The sequence below is a fragment of the Phyllobates terribilis genome, unplaced genomic scaffold (assembly GCF_046119375.1).
Source record: "Phyllobates terribilis strain yellow unplaced genomic scaffold, ASM4611937v1 Scaffold_3__8_contigs__length_932513732, whole genome shotgun sequence".
NCBI lineage: Eukaryota > Metazoa > Chordata > Amphibia > Anura > Dendrobatidae > Phyllobates > Phyllobates terribilis.
Window position 1 is genome coordinate 731,719,128 of NW_027362763.1, and position 17,469 is coordinate 731,736,596.

The 17,469-nt window shown below is 41.0% G+C and overlaps 1 protein-coding gene across 3 annotated transcripts in view; it reads right to left on the reverse strand.

Moving 5' to 3' along the window:
• Positions 1 to 17,469, reverse strand: part of FSHR (follicle stimulating hormone receptor) — a 307,547-nt gene that overhangs the window by 130,042 nt on the left and 160,036 nt on the right. For all 3 annotated transcript variants that reach the window (XM_073672099.1, XM_073672098.1, XM_073672097.1), the window contains exon 3: positions 2,977 to 3,051. In XM_073672099.1, the coding sequence (XP_073528200.1) occupies positions 2,977 to 3,051 (75 nt within the window). The remainder of the gene's footprint in view (positions 1 to 2,976; positions 3,052 to 17,469) is intronic.

A 17,469-nucleotide genomic window follows, 5' to 3' on the forward strand; every position in this document is an offset into this window, starting at 1 on the left:
AGAAATGTGCTCCAGGACAGTTACTCACGTGCTGACGGAGCTCGGCCACCTCCAGAGAGAGTCCCTGCAGGCGATGAGTCAAATCCTGAACCGACACCATGATGGAACAGAAAAATCTTTCCTTAGAGAATTTGCTGGCTGGACTTGCTGTTATGTTCTGCTACCAAAGCCAAGGAAAGAGAGGAGATCTGTCCCTATTATAAGACTCAGCTGAATCCCTACGATGCAACAGGGAACCTGATCCTGCGATCAGACCTGCTAAAGTCCTAATCTAGTCTGTACGAAGACCTATAGATGTGGGGAGGGAATCCCTACAAGTATTAAGGACTGGGAGGAATATGGGACACCTCCTAACAGAAATAGTAGCAGACAGACGAACAAACAAAATAGATAGAACATAGAGGTCCGTAGACCAAGCAAACTAACAGAGCTAGATACAAAGCACAGGCTAGCTAGAAAGTAGATATATAATGAAGTCCAGCAAAGCCAGAAGGGCGGAGCAGGATTAAATAGGCCAACAAGGTCATGTGACCAGCAAAGGAAAAAAAACCTAACAGCAAGGTTCTAACAATCAATTCACAGGACCCTAACCAAAGACCAAGTTTGTAGGGAGCCCAGCGAACCATCTCCAACCAGCTAGAATCTGTGACTCTTATTTTTACTAGACGGCTTGGAGCGAGTTCAGAAGTACCAAGCTGGCTAACTAAAAGAGGAGCCAAGGATTCCATCAGAAGTGGTTAGCAGATCTCCCATCTGTCAGTCACAGATTATCCATTTATCACTAGACCCGATTCTGCTAATCGAATCGCAACAACTAGAGATGAGCAGATCAATTCACAAAAGATCGAGTTTGAGTTGAGTTTCCAGAAATTTGCGCTTCCAATACAAAAAAACCTGCCCGATGCCATTGATGAGTGGGCTGATGTCATTTTGCGTGGCTGAATTTGCTTCCCTACAATGCCCTACAGTTGTCACACGTATAGGATTATCATACCTTGTAAACTGATGATCAGTCAGAGATCAGCGTTCCCAGTTGGCAGTGATCCTTTCCCAAAAATGCCCTGCAGGCTCAGTTTGTATTTCCAAATTGCGGCTTGCATTTTCAGACACCACAGGTAAATGGAATGTATATATGATATTGAACATAATTGGAAATCAGTCTTTCTTGCCTGCCACCATCGCTAAGCAGGCTAATATTGTTTTGGGTGGCAGTGCTCGTGATTCCCCTCACTGACCATCTCTATCTCTTTCCTTTTCTTATATTGAAATTTGTGTGAATTTCTTGACATGCCAGAGCCTGTACGTCACTCTCCACAAGGAGAAACGTTGCCCCTTAGACCCCAGTCTAGAGCCTCTCATCTAGCCAAATCAGTTCTCATACTTTGCACTGATGAGGGCCAACAGTCTGAAACACCTTGTCGGCAAATTGAAATTTTGATTTGGCTATTATCCTAAGTCATATTACACAACTCGCTAAAGAGTTGATTGTGATTTGTGGGATTGCTGCTTCCAATAGGTGGCGCTATAGAGTTCCAGTCCTCTTTTCTCTGAAGAAGCAATTTGCATATTAAATTTCCCAGAGGAGCATTGCACGGCGAATAAGCCTCCTTACTTTGACATGCCAGCACTGGTACGTCACTCTCCACAAGAAGAAACGTTACCCCTTAGACCCCAGTCCAGAGCCTCTCATCTAGACAAATCAGTTCTCATACTTTGCACTGACGAGGGCCAACAACCCGAAACACCGTGTCTGCGAATTGCGATTCTGATTTGGCTTTTATCCTAACTCATATTGTACAACTCGTTAAAGGGTTGATTGTGACTTGTAGGATTGCTGCTTCCAATAGGTGGCGCTATAGAGTTCTAGTCCTCTTTTACTCTGAAGAGGCAATTTGCATATTTGCAGCAAAGCAAATTTTGGGGGAAAATTTGGTGAACCACATGAATTCAAATTTTAAAAGATCTGCTCCTCTCTGGCACAAATTTTAGTTTGTACATCTCAAAAGTAAAAAGCAACTTACAACAAACCAAAGAAATATCTCCACAAATTATCTGGTTCTTTTATTTTACTTTTCTCTGTAGCTGATCTGTAGAAGCAAGTAGTTTCTTGAAGAAAAAGTTCTGGATTAGGTACTATTGACTATTCTGAATATCAATATGCAAGGTATATAACTCTTGTTCAAGGCTCAGGAACATTTATTATTGAAAAAAAGAAGTATAATAGATCCCAGTGGGCTTCAATTAGCTCAAAATTTGTCAGTACTTGACCTCTGTGTCAAATATATTGCTGCATTAATAGAAGTATATGACAGTATAGGCTTTTTTATGTCAGTTACACCAAATAACTGTTAAACGTATTCATTTTCTTGAACCCCATATATTTATTAATCAGATAAAACAAAGCTATGATAGTCAACAACATAAAACTGAATTTGTATCCTCCATCCCTTAAAGGAGCATTAAAACAAAAAAAGTCTTCAGCAAAGAATCAAATAAGAAAAACTTCAGTATTTATTTGAAAGTCATAAAACAGTAGTGGTTCCACCAGTGGTCTCCAGCCAACGTGTTTCGGCTACGCCTTACTCATGGTTATTGAAGGAGCATTAAACCTAAAACAAATAGTTTATAAAAGTGGAAGTTTTGAAAGTAAGTGGTAAAATCAGTCATACATACATATAGAAAAATGTCTTAAGGTCAGTAGACTTTAAGGATATTGAGATACAGTAATGATTATGGGGGCAGACATTTTGATGGACTTCCTGTCAGTCATCCTATTAAAGTGTACAAGCCATCTGTCCTCTTCTTCAAAATACTGGCCCATTGACAGCAACTGATTGCATTCAACTCCACAGCAAGAAAAGATAACACAAACTTTTGACTGAATGTCCCTTTAAGTTCTACTTAAACTTTCTCAAGTTCATACAATTCTTAATTTGGTGAAAGGTAAGTAATTTTGGAAATATTTCAATGACTTACATTTCTTGTAGTTGAGGGCCGTTTGAGAACACATTTGCCTCTATTGATTTTAGGTCATAATTCTCAGAGATCTCTCTGTATAAGAAATGAATGTATAGAAAATGAAGAAATGGTAAGAATACTACTATATTAGTTCTAATCTTAATGCATATCACAGGAATACAGACATTACAACATAAATACTGATATACATATATAAAGCTTAGCGTTTCAAAAGTTTTCTTTAGAACCTATCCAGAATTTTAGATTTATTGGGAGATAGCTCAGTTTTTTCATGGGACTGAATGTGTCACTTTTATGCAACTGATGTATGATATATGACAGAATTGTTTATGTGTACAGTGTCCATTTTAGGACATGATCAGATATCAAATCAGAATGATGTCAGTTTGAGGCTAAATACCCTGTCTGAGAACTGATTTTGACAAGTGATTCTGACAAGTGATTCTGATAAGTGATTTTGACGAGTGATTCTGACGAGTGATTCTGATAACTGATTTTGACAAGTGATTCTGACAAGTGATTCTGATAAGTGATTTTGACGAGTGATTCTGATAAGTGATTTTGACAAGTGATTTTGACGAGTGATTCTGACAAGTGACTTTTACAACTGTAATAATAATAAAAAAAAAAAAAGTAACTGTTCGCTGATGGGACTTGAACCCAAAGTTCTGCATATCAAAGCCAGTGCACTAACCATTAAGCTATGAACTCAGTTATTAACTCCTAGGAGTTCTATTTGGTTATATGATTTTCAGTGCAAACTTGTCTAAAACTCATTCATTGGGACTTATGCACAGACTGCAAGCAAGCAAAATTCAAATGATGTTTGATTTTGATGTGTGAGTCTGATGAGTGTCTTTCTTCAAACATCAGAATCAGAATGACTTTTAGTCACCCTGAGTATTTTCATGGTTGATCTCCTAAGACAAGAAAAGCTATCAGTTAGTATGACCTGACTGGATAGTGCAATGGTAAGGCATCAGTCAAGAATTCAAATCCTGATAGGTATAAGATTTTTTTTTTATTATTATGGCTATTTAGCACACAAACTACAGGGGTGTTTTACTTTTAATATCTGACACTCTGATTGTCATCCTGATGTGTTAAGAGTTTCAGACACGCTGTCTATTTGCATGGTAAATTACATTTAGCACACCCCTGTAGTTTGTGTACTAAATAGCCATAATAAAAAAAAAAAATCTAATTCCTATCAGGATTTGAACTCTTAACAGTGTAGTTTTAGAGACTGAAGCCTTGCCATTGCGCTATCCAGTCAAGTGACACTAACTGATAGCTTTTCTTGTCTTATGAGATCAACCGTGAAAATACTCAGGGTGACTAAAAGTCATTGTGATTCTGATTCTGATGTTTGAAGAAAGTCACACATCAGACTCACACATCAAAATCAAACATCATTTGTATTTGGCTTGCTTGCAGTGTGTGCATAAGTCCCAATGAGTTTTAGACAAGTTTGCACAGAAAATCATGTAACCAAATAGAGCTCCTGGGTTTATATAACTGAGTTTATACCTCAGTGGTAGTGCACTGGTTTTGGGACACAGAATTTTGGGTTCAAGTCCCATGAGCGAAGTTACTTCTTTTTTTTTAATTATTATTATTACAGTTGTAAAAGTCACTTGTCAGAATCACTCGTCAAAATCATTTGTCAGAATCACTCATCAGAATCACTCGTCAGAATCACTTGTCAAATTCATTCGTCAGAATCATTCGTCAGAATCATTCGTCAAAATCACTCGTCAGAATCGCTCATCAAAATCACTTGTCAAAATCACTCGTCAGAATCACTCGTCAAGTGATTTTGACAAATGATTTTGTCAGAATCACTCGTCAAAATCACTCGTCAGAATAGCTCGTCAAAATCGCTCATCAAAATCGCTCGTCAGAATCGCTTGTCAGAATCGCTCGTCAAAATCGCTCATCAGAATCACTCATCAGAATCACTCATCAAAATCATTTGTCAAAATCACTTGTCAGAATCACTCATCAGAATCAGTTCTCAAACAGGGTATTTAGCCTCATCAATCTGATGTTTGATTTTGATGCCTTATCATTCTGATGTTTGATTTTGATATCTGATCATGTCCTAAAATGAACACTGTATTTGTGTTGTATTGGTGAAATAAGTTTTCAGTACCATTTAGATTTTTTGTCAAACCACTTAAAGATTAATTCAGAATTTTTACAGAGTTGAACAGATTTAATGAGATTTTAAATTGCCAAATTGTGCTGATTTTACAAAGAAATTAGCTTTACAGCGACTTTATTCTCCATTAATTGGATTGAGAGACCCCAGAGCATAAAACGTAAGATGTAGTAAAGAAGAAAGAACAACTTATAGTAATGTCACCACTCACCTCCACCATTTATTGTATTCCTTACAATCCTTGGCGTCTCTTCTTACTGCTATCATGCGCAGAAACCTTGAGCAACCTTACGCTAAGCCGAGACATTCCCAGCCATGACTAGGTTCAGGAAGTCACTAGGCATGTGCAGTGACATCCCAACTCCCAGGCCCAGTCACGGTTTATAATCCTGGCCTAGAGGCCTTGCAATAAGGTTGTAGTGCACGTCATGATGTAACAATATTGCTGCAGCCTTACAGTGCCTCTGTGTAAAGATGTCCCAGGCCTGGTCATGGCCGGAAGTCCCAGCCTAGTGTGAAGAGGCCCTGAGTTTCAGCAAGCCGCATCGGTAGAAATGCCTCCAATGATCACACGGAGGAAAGTGAGCAGTGGAAGTGAGATGATGAGTGAGGTAATTATTAGTTTTTTTATTTATAACCTTTTGCTGGTCCTCAGCTGGCTGACATCTTTCTAAATTCGCACAGAGAGAATTACAAAAAATCTACATTCTGTAGAATATACGTAGATTTTTGTAGAAATGAAATAGAATTCAATATCAGTAGAATAAACTCGCCCAACTCTACTACCTTATGTACTCGAGTATAAGCCAAGTTTTTCAGCACATTTTTTTATGCTGAAAAAGTCCCCCTCGGCTTATACTCGGGTATATACTCAAGTATATAGAAATTCTGTTGCTAGATTTTGGGGGGGTTTGCGGCAGCGGAGGAGCAGGGGCACACGCAGCAGTTGCTGCTGCAGCTACCATGTGTGCTCGCTGCTAAAGGGAAATAAATATTCCCTTTTCTACATTCATATGGGCATAAAGAAGAGGGAATATTCATTCTCTTTAGTAGCGGGCACGGAGAAGACGCTGAGCCGCAGCTCCTGCTGACAGTGCCCGCTACTAAAGAGAATGCATATTCGCTCCTCTCCACACACATAGTCCTGGCGTGAAAAGGAGTGAATATTCCGACAGCTCACATCAGCTTCTGAGAGCGCATGGCTGTGTCGCCATGTACTGCTCAGATGCTGACATGAGCAGCTGCAGTAGAACAGGATGCAGCGCTGGAGCAGAGGTGAAGAAGAAAGGTGAGTATGGGTATTTATTTTTTATGTGTGCAGTGATGGGGGTGCCATACATACCAGGATTGGGTGATGAGGAGGCCATGCAAATCAGGATTGAGGATGAGGGGGCATGCATACCAGGATTGGGATTTGGGGCGCAATACATAGCAGGATTGGGGATGAGGAGGCCATGCATACCAGGATTGGGGGTGAGGGGTGTCATACATACCAGGATTGGGGGATGAGGAGGCCATGCATACCAGGATTTGGGATGAGGGGTGCCATGCATACCAGGATTGGAGATGAGGGGGCCATACATACCAGGATTGGAGATGAGGGTGCCATACATACCAGGATTGGAGATGAGGGTGCCATGCATACCAGGATTGGGCATGAGGGAGCAATGCATACCAGGATTGGGGATGAGGGGTGCCATGCATACCAGGATTGGGGATGAGGGGTGCCATGCATACCAGGATTGGGGATGAGGGGGCCATGCATACCAGGATTGGGGATGAGGGGGCCATGCATACCAGGATTGGGCATGAGGGAGCAATGCATACCAGGATTGGGCATGAAGGAGCAATGCATACCAGGATTGGGCATGAAGGAGCAATGCATACCAGGATTGGGGATGAGTAGGCAATATTTACCAGGATGGGGAAATTTACCAGTAGCTGCTGCATTTCCCACCCTAGGCTTAAACTAAAGTCAATAAATTTTCCCAGTTTTTTGTGGTATAATTAGGTACCTCGGCTTATACTCGGATCGGCTTATACTCGAGTATATACGGTATATTCTTATGCACTCTTTAAAGTATGTGTCTATATTTTGCCTAATTTTAATATAAAGTTGAGCAACTTTTTAAATACTCTTCCTTAAAAAAAATTCTAACATTTTGTTGCTGCAGTGTGTTTGTAAATCCTTTATCTAGCTGAGTGATTTTACAAAAAAATGTGCAAATCCATTAGAGTGTCAGCTGCTGATTCTGCCAGCTCTCTCTGATCTCTTATTGTTAGAGATAGCAAGTTAGAGGGGTGGTATATAGATCTCCACTAGAAAGATGAGAAAGAATCTCAGGGAGAGCATAGAAAATAGGCTATTGACAAGAAAGAAAGTACAAGGAGAGGAAATAAATACAGTACTGGAACTGTACTGATACATGAAATCAAGTGAAGAAACAGCACCCAGAATGTACACAGAGCTCACATCCAGCCTATATTACTGTAAGAGAAACTCCCACAATAGAAAATTTAGATCAAGTAGCAAACTGCATATTAGGGGGTCTGAAAATTAAAGAAGGAATGAAAATTGCAGACAAACTTTTATAGAATTTAGGTAATCACTAACATTATGCAAAAATGTTTTTTCCATGGAAAAGGAGTTCATATCTTTAAAAGTGGATTTGCCCCTGGATTTCACAATACAAGCTGCATACATGATTAAAACGACATGTTACCCGGGATGGGGCTTGTGCACTTGATTAAAAATTGTATTTTTATTATACAGTCATTCTGATGTGGAATATCAAAGTAAGTTCCGCAGCCTCATCAGGGGAAAGGGAATCGTTTAGTAATGTATGCCATTTATATAGTAAAATATTGTAACAGATTCCATTTATTGATGAAAACCAATAAACCACATCAGTTCATAAATTTGACAGATGTGAGGCCGATGTACCTTCCTGTAAATTACTAACTTTTGCATAAACTTCGGATGGATGAATGCATATAAAGAGAGATGCCTGCAATAATAGACATAATGATTACAGTAGACTTAAAAAGAATATAAAACAGAACAGTAAAATACAATCTTTAGAGCCTGTATTATTTGAATCTGTTTTTTGCATCGTTTGTATAAACCACAGTATTAATAGAACTATGATAGCACCACCTTATCTTGCACTTGCCAAATGGCAGAAACTGTACTTATAAAATGACAGGTGCTAAAATCTTTGTGAAATATTACACGTTCTCCTTACTAATGGTATTCTGTGCTATACATAGATATCTTGTTTTCTGTCGCAGCAAACACTTTTTGTAAAGCCAAATTGAATTAATTTTCTTCAAGTTGCTTAGCAAAGTTTGTACCTTGGCGAAAGTATATTGCAGGGATTGTGCAGTGCCTCTCTCTAACCACCCAATCTGACATCAAGTGTGGGGAGACGCTGCTCCGAGCTGAGCAGACATCTGCTTTGGCATCTATTTGACTCAGCGGGTATCATGTGTGGCACCTATTGAAGATAGGAGCAGTTCATCCTTGGTTGGTGTGCAGCAGTGTCTCTCTACCACCAATGTTGATTGGGCAGATGATACAGGTGCTGCACAATCCCTTTATTGTCTCAAGACTTTTCAAGATTTGAATCATGGCACTGTTTTCTTCTCTCTTCACTCAACAAGTGAGAATGTGTGTGTGATGTCCAGAAAATCAGCAGGGGTAATCATCTCCCTAATTTGGTCACTGGTGCAGTACAACACCTTACTTAACCTCCCAGTGAGTTGTCCTCAGATATTGTGCTTAGTTTATGTCTGATGCCATTCCTACTGAAATCTTGATTCTGACTCACTTGATCCTGATCTTATCTGATCTGTTATCCCTTCTGACTTTGACTCCTGCCTGTCTTAACTAATTTTATTTTTGTCTGTCCTTCTGGCGTCTGATGTTGGATATGCCACTGATTATAGTTTTGTCTCTTGTTTAATGTCCCTGGTTGTCTTTTCTGTAACTGACTTGCCTAGCTTCACAATCCTTGCCTCAGGCTTGCTCCTATGACCAAAAGCTGCTCTGTGGGTGCAACCCAGGGGGGCTCGTTTTAAATCCAGATCCCTATATAGAGAGGTTAAAGGGTGGAGGCTTGGGTTTTTCTGGGATCTTCAAGACGGAGTGGCAAGCACCACATTTATCCAAAGAAGCCTTTTTGAGCTGTAGGTCTCGGACAGACTTTACAACTAGCCTGATACTGTTATGTTCATAGACTATATAGGTAATTTTAAATTACCTGTATAGGCTGCTTGATCTGTTGGTTATGAAATAATTTTTTTTTTCTGGCTAGATGAAAGGCTGCACCCTTGCTATGGCTGCGCATTTGAGTGCAACCTCCCAACTACTTGTTTTGCATATATCTTTGTGCCCCTGTTTCTTGATTGACAACTCTGCCTTTCCAATATCAATATGCCAACGAACATACGTATATAAAATATGAATAGGAGGCAAAATGCAAGGGTGCACTAAGTGCTTGCTCTACTAATTTTGTGCAGACAGACTTTAACAAACATATGGGGTAGGTACCTTCACTAGGTTGCACTTGGAAGAAAACTTTTTTTAGTGGGGGAGGGGTGAAAGTTAATTTGCATACAGTCTTTTGTTCTAGACTCTTAAAAATCATTGTAATGTACTCAAGTCTGCCTCGTTGACATTTTTACTTCAATTTGACATTCAAAATTTAAAAGTTCAAGTTTGGCAACAATTTCAACTTGACACAAAAAGTGACTTCTTATTTATAACTCACTGTATTGCTTCACATGTTGTCTTGATTTAGTGACTAATGATGAGCTCAGTAGCATGGTAACAGTGACGGTTACAGTAGCAAATTAATGGTGTTTTCAATAAACAAATAACAATAAAAATGTTTTTTTCAGACACCTAATAAACATATATAACAATGATAAAAAAAATGTGCAATTTGTGTTTTGTTTCTGCTTCTCTGACAATAAAATGCCGACTTCTTCTACAGTTCTGAATATTTCTGAACACTAACAAGGATTGCCATAGAAACATGCTCAGCAATTAGTTTCCGACTGATGCTAGCCCATAAGGTCAGCTTTCAAACAGAACAAGAAAATAGTTTTAAATCAGTTCTCTTTATTTTAACACGAAATGTAGCAGGTGGGCTAGAAAATGAATCTTCCAGGATATTTGATAGTCTCTTTAGTCTCTTTCTCCATTATTATGTGAAATAAATTAGAGAAATTGCTATTATTAAAGTACAAAAAAAAACTAGATCAAAAATTTGTACAACTTTTGGAGAACAATTAAGGGCAACTGGGGCATGAATGGTTGGTAAATATAATTAAGATATCCATAGCAAATAGAGATTTCCATACATTTTATGAAAAATTCAGCTATTTTTTATTTAATTTTGATGTTTTAAATTGTTTTATAAATTGACAATTCTTTTTATATGCCTTGTAAAAGCATATTGATGTTAATGATGGCCATTTTCTTCTTAGGCAGCATGCTTCCCAAATAGCATAGGTGCACTGCACTATTGGATTAGTTGGGCACCGTCAAGATGATTGATGCTCCATCTGTATGTTATAGGGGATCCCGCTATGAAAGACCCTATTCAGACTCAATATGCATTGGTAAGAAGTACCTACAAGATGGAAAGAACATTTGGTGAACCGTTTATGAATGCTATAGCCTAATTGATTTGGAGCAAAAACTTATCCAGGTAGTCCAACCTTTAAGAAAAACTGCCTAAATCTTAGGCAGATGGTATTCAGTAAGGGATGATATATTTCTGAGTGCAAATTATAGTTTCACACTGCATGGTATTAAAACTATAACTATTCATACATAAGCATTTACGATTTTCCATTTTTTAGCTTTTGCTTTTTCCTCCGCTTCTTGCAAGAGCCATAACTTTTTTACTTTTTCCGTCCACATAGCCGTGTGAGGTCTTGTTTTTTCCACGATGAGGTGTACTTTTGAATTACACCATTCATTTTTTAATGTTATGCACGAGAAAGGGAAAAAAATCCCAAGTGCCCACAAATTGCAAAAAAATGGCAATTTCATTTATATATATATTTTTTTTGGGGGGGGGGGTATTTACTATGTTCACTATACAGTAAAACTGACCTAACAATATGATTCCCAGGTCAGTTCAATTATGCAGATACCAAATATGCATGCTTTTTTTTTATCTAACTGGTGAAAAAAAATTCTGAGACCCGTAACCCTTTCAATTTTTGGGACATGAGGCTTTATAAGGGCTTGTTATTTTGCACCCTGAGCTGACATTTTACGACACCATTTTGGGATAGATACAATGTTTCCATTGCCTCATTGCGTTTTATTGCAAAGTTGCGGCGGCCCAAAAAATTCTGGTGCTTCTATTTTTTGTCTATTGCACTGTTTACCGATCGGATTAATTTATTTTATATTTTGATAGATCAGACTTTTACAAATGCAGCAATACCAAATATGTGTATTTTTATTGTTTTATTTTTAATGGGACAAGGGGAGGGGTGATTTGAACGTTTCTGGGTTTTTTTTTCATATTTTTAAAAATCTGCGATCATCTGATTGTTAATGCTATACATAGCAGTGTGTCAGCACTGCAGTGTGTAGCTATAATCACAATCTCCTATGAATGCCAGCTACAGGCTGGCTTTCACAGGAGTATCGTAATGACAGACAAGGGGATCATCAACATAGGTCATGGAAACCAATCTGCACCCCGCAGATTGGTTAACAGCAGTCATGTGTCTTTTAACAACTCTTTTCCACCTGCTGCTGTTAAAGGCACATGATGGCTGATTAAAGCAGCCATCATGTGCTGGGAAAGATGCGGGCTTGGAGTGTCAGATCGCATCAAAGTCAAGAACATGATATTTAGCATACATGCATGTCAAAGGTTGTGAAGGGGTTGTCTGCCTATGGCCTCCAGTACTTCAGATGCTAGATTCCCGGTCTCCTGTCTGATCTGCGGCATCCAGTACCTCTGCTATCTGCTTCCTGGTCTCCTGTCTGCCTGTGGCCTCCAGTAACTTTACTAACTATTTCTTAGTTTCCTGTCTCCCTGCAGCCTCCAGTGCTTTTACTACCTGCTTCCCAGTCTCCTGTTTACCTGTGGCATCCAGTGCTTCTACTACTTGCTTCCCAGTCTCCTGACTGCCTGCGGCCTCCAGTACTACTACTCATTTCCCACTTGCCTCATCTGTATGCGGCACCGATGCCCGTGGCCCATGTGCCCACCCTGGCCTTGGACTTAGAAGATCCACTTCACCAGGTGAGTCAAAACAGTGATATTAGTGAAGGAGACTCCACATGTTTAAAATTTTTGAACAAACCCCAAAATCATATTCCTATGACCATATTTTAAGTCACAGTCCAATTTAAAGTCCCTTATTTGCATTAACGCATTATTGAATTTGCTTTCTTCACAAGTAAGAGTGATCTTAAAAAAAATATATGCAAATAAAAAAACATATAAACTTAGAGTTCGATTCATCAAAGCTTTTCGCCAGAATTCTGGTATAAAAAATTCAGAAAAGTCATAAAATTTGGGCCCAATGTTAGGTTTTCATGCCATTTTTATCCAAAGTGGGTGGCTGGGGCAGGACAGGGGCGTGTTGCCGTACAGCAACTCCCGCTCATGAAATTCTTGAAGAGCAGCGTTTGCTATAACATGAATCATACTTTTGTCCCCAACTGGATTAAGATTTGTAGCGAGGCGCACACCATCTCGTACTTCTTATGATTCATTAAGAGGCATGCGGTTCCCACGAGTGACTGTGCTACAGCTGAAGAGTATGGAATACAGAGTGAGCACCCGAGGTGTGAGTGAGGAAGTTGTTGAGAAGAAAAGCCAGAGCCATCCAAACCTGGAGTAAGAACATCAGAGATTTCTCATGTATCTGAGAGGCCATATATATTTTGTGTAAATATGTCAATATTTAGACCTGACTCATTGAGTAAAGTTACCACTATTCTCAGGCTGTCTTATCTGTGCTTCTATGCCATCAAAAGAGGGGACTTCCAACCCAGGGCCATCCGGTAAGTTATTGTGAAGCCTATCAAGTAAGACCCCTAACAAAGTTGGCTTTACTAGTGATACAGGTGGGGAGTTCATCACTCTTGATCTGCTACAGAACTTTTTTTGGTCCTTGGGTATTGTCATATATGCACTCTATTGGTGCTGCAGTCTTTCTGTTTGAATACATTGCTTTTTATATCCATCCCTTGACTGTTATAATCAAATACATTGACTACCTCTCATTGACCTTGATAGGATCATATCTCCAATATTTTGCAATCTAACCAATTTTTGAATTCTATGCACACTTATATGTGTGCTGTAAGGTGTTTCGTTTTTCTTCTTGCCTTACCCGGATTTTTTCTGCCATATCAATCCTTTTTATAAATTGTGTATTAATGTTCCATGATAATGATCTGATTGCTATGACTGCATTGTGCTTAAGGTCTATAAGACATGAAAGATGTTACACGTTTTGAACCTTTGAACTCCCTGGTTCATAACTGTTGAAGTTTTTATTCATTTTCATTGGTACTCCCTTGTACCTTTTTCCTTTGGTTCTACCATGTAAGTCTGGCGCAACTTTTACTTGATGGTCAGTGCATCCCCTTCATTTTGAGAATTATTGGGGGTTCCAGAGGTCAGACCTCCATCGATCATCATCAATATATTTTTTATTTGCTTAGTTTTTTTATTATTTGATTTTACAATATGTGTTGCAGTTAAAGAAAGATAAACATGTTTTATAACACGTTTTGACAAATGTGGTCACGTTTTAATCCACGAGCTTCAGGATTTGCAATAATTCATGTGATATGTAGCACATTGTAACCAAGCAAGGAGGTTCCTGTAATTACTGCTCTGAGCTAAATTATGTTATATTCTTTTTATCAAGTATGAGATAAAGGTCCTCAGTTACTGCTGTCAGAGACTCCCCTTTCCTGCACCATTGTACATCTGCATGTATCAAGAAGAAGGAAAAACAAACTTCAAGGTCTCTCCCACAGTTCTGTCTCATTGACACAAAAACAAAGAGGTGATTGAATGTGAAAGACAGCGTGTGCTGCTAAACAAAAAGGTGGAATTCTAGAAAACACCCTCCAACTTCCACAACCATCATAGAAACAGCTACCCTATAAACCTCTGGACACAGGAATAAAATCCTTGTAAAATATAAATTAGAAAAAGGTCATGACAACTTTTTCCACTTTCAGGGAAATGGAAAAAATGAACAGGAATGCTAGGAAAAAAAAGTACAATAAAAGTACATAATGGTGAAATAATCAGAAGATGCAAGGTCTATCAAAAGGTGCATAGTTCCTCCATTGCTATTTATAGGCTTTACAGGTGTGGACCACCAATTATAATCTTTCATGTTTACACCAATACATTGTGGTATGCTGCATGTTTACACCAACACATTGTGGTATGCTGCTTACCTTGTAAAGCTGCCCCAGAGATAGCCCGCAGTCACCTGTGCTGATAGTATAATAAACCTGACATCCAGATGTAACTCAGTTGAATTTCTCATTTTACCTCAAGGACGTTGCTAATTTTGTACTTTCAGTACACAGCAAATTTTCCAGCTGCTGTCTTACTTTTTGTTTTTTTCCATCTAACTTTATTTTTACATAAGGTTTTTTTTTGTATTATGGGATGGATAAAATATACAAAAGTGTAATGTCTGCTATTTTTTTATAGCCCCACTCCAGCATATTTTTTTTGCACCCCTGTCATATGCTCACCTTCCACCGCCTTCATCAGTTTCCCCGCTGCTTCGGTCCGTCTCCTGTGAAAAGTGACCTGCCACCACGCTTCAGGGTATGCTGGAACTCGTCGGAGGTTACTTTTCAATACAAGTCTATGAGGGTTTTATTCTGGCTCTCACAGACTTGTATTGAGAGCTTGTGAGGAAAGCTTCAGTCTTCCGGTTGTCAGAAGCTGCGGTCACAAGATGGCACCGTGGGACCGGAGCGGTGCTCAAAACCGGGGAAGACGCCGGAAGTTGAACATATCATCAGGGGCTTACACTTAAAGCACTACTCCAGCAGTGAAAAAAAATGCTGGAGTGGTACTTTAAATCTTTGTTTCAGGAGAATAGCTAAGGGGAAAATCAACAATCAAGTTACTGGAGAAGGCCATCAGATCAAGGAACATTTCACTGGTGATGAAGACACAGCTTGTACATAGTTTATATTTTCTGTTGTAACACGGATGCGAAACCTGGATGATAAAGAAAGAAGACAGAAGAAGAATCAACGCCTTCGAAATGTGGTGGTGAAGAAGGATGTTATCAATACCATGAATGGCAAGAAAAACAAATCAATTTTGGAACAAATAAAGTCGCTCTAAGCGAAGATCACCCAGCTACGACTTGCCTACTTTGGACACATCACACAAAAGACAGCAATCACTGGAGAAGGACATCATGGTCGGAAGAATAAAAGAAACAAGGTGAAGAGGAAGACCAGCAACCCAATGGCTTGATACTATCAAGATAATGGAGGAAAAGACCCTGGTGGAACTGTGTCACCCCAGGCCTGGATGCCACAAACTTGTAAGGCTGTGTCTGAGAGCAAGAGGGAGGTTCTCTGGTCATGGACCATTTGCATGCAGCACCTCCTGTCCCAGGCCAGTAGGGGGAGCAGGCTGCCCCTATAAAAACTGGTACTGAGGGCAGGGTTAGAGGGACCAGGACCCGCTTCTGAAGCATCCAGAAGGGTTCCCAGAAGAGAGGGACAGGTCAGCTGCAGCTGAGGAGTCCAGGAAGCAAAGGAGGAGCAGAAAGCCAGGGACAGAGGCGACGAGAGCCGGTCCTGGCAGAGAGAGAGAGTACACAACCGGACATTGGGGTCCGAGGCTGTCAGGGTTGCAGGCCCTGCAGCAGAAAACCAACCCGCAAGGGATTTCAGGTCCCTTGGCCAAGAAGCCTGGAGGCTCCGCCACACAGAAGGACCGGTACAGCACGGAGAAGCTACAGGTACCTAAGGCCCGAGTCGCAAGCCATACAGGCTTAGTACACGGCAAGCTCAGGGACGTGGGCTATCATACCACTAAAGGGGGAGATAGTCAGCAAGGGCAGAGAGAGAGAACGGTAGGCCTACCCACTCACTCTGACCAGCGGAGCTCGCCCGAATGCCCTCTGACACCCAGGTCCATTCCTACCCTGTACTCCAGGTGGGTCTGTGATAAGATCAGTAAAAGACCCTGGACTGCATTCTTGGACTCTGTGTGGTTACTGCTGCGCCTACACCATCAACCCCAGCATCCTATTACCTGCCCTGAGGCTACACTCCTCCTATGGGGAGTCGTACTATTCCCTGCTACATCCCCAACACAAGCCTCAGCGGTCTGCCTTGCAGCGGCGGTCCTCCCTGACCGCAATCCACGGGTGGCGTAGTCGGACATTACCTACAGCACATCATAGACTATCACTGGTCTGACCACCCTGAGCCACGGGACCGGGTCGCCACTACTACTCCCAGCATTGCCCTGGAGTCCGGTCTCGAGTGCCCCACGGCCCAGGGGGTGAGTCAGCTTTGGCATAGTCGGCAGGATTGTAACAAACCCGCCACAAACGGGTATTGCGTGCCTGAAAAAGACTGTACACGTACCTGAAGAAGAGTTTTCCCGCCATCCGGAGCCGTTTCCCGCCATTTTCAGCCGTCTCCCGCCATCTTCAGCCGTCTTCCCGCCATCGGACGCCATCTTCAGGACGCCGCGCGGGAAGAAGAGGGGCGTGGACTTCCAAAGCACGCGAGACTTGAAGCCCCGCCCTACGCACCGACGCTGCGCAAGGTCCTGGAAGGGAGAGAGAGCGACGCTGACGTCACCAGGACGCGACGCAAGGTCCTCGTCCGGAGCAGCACCAGCGGAGCCGCGGCCTACAGAAGAGGATCGTCGGAAGGTAGGCCACGCGTAACTAGGGGGGAGGAAAATGACGGACCCGGAGGGGCCTTCTACAACCAGCGGGGCTGCAGTAGCGGTGATGCCGTTCTCTATGCCCTACATCCCCGGAGCAGCCTGGCTGCCCCAATACTCAGGGGAATCCCATACCTTAACTGACTTTAGGGAAAGACTGCACAGTTTGTTCAAAGTTTATCCCCTGACGGAAGAACAGAAAGTGAGCATTCTAACGGGGCAGCTCACTGGTGCAGCCCAGCGGGAAGTGAAATCATGGTCAGATGAAGAGAAAAAGACAGTAAAGGACATTCTGACCCGGCTGCGGAGTACCTTTGATACCCGTACCTCAGCAGAAATAAAAATGCGGTTCTATGGCTGTAAGCAGCGGGCCCAGGA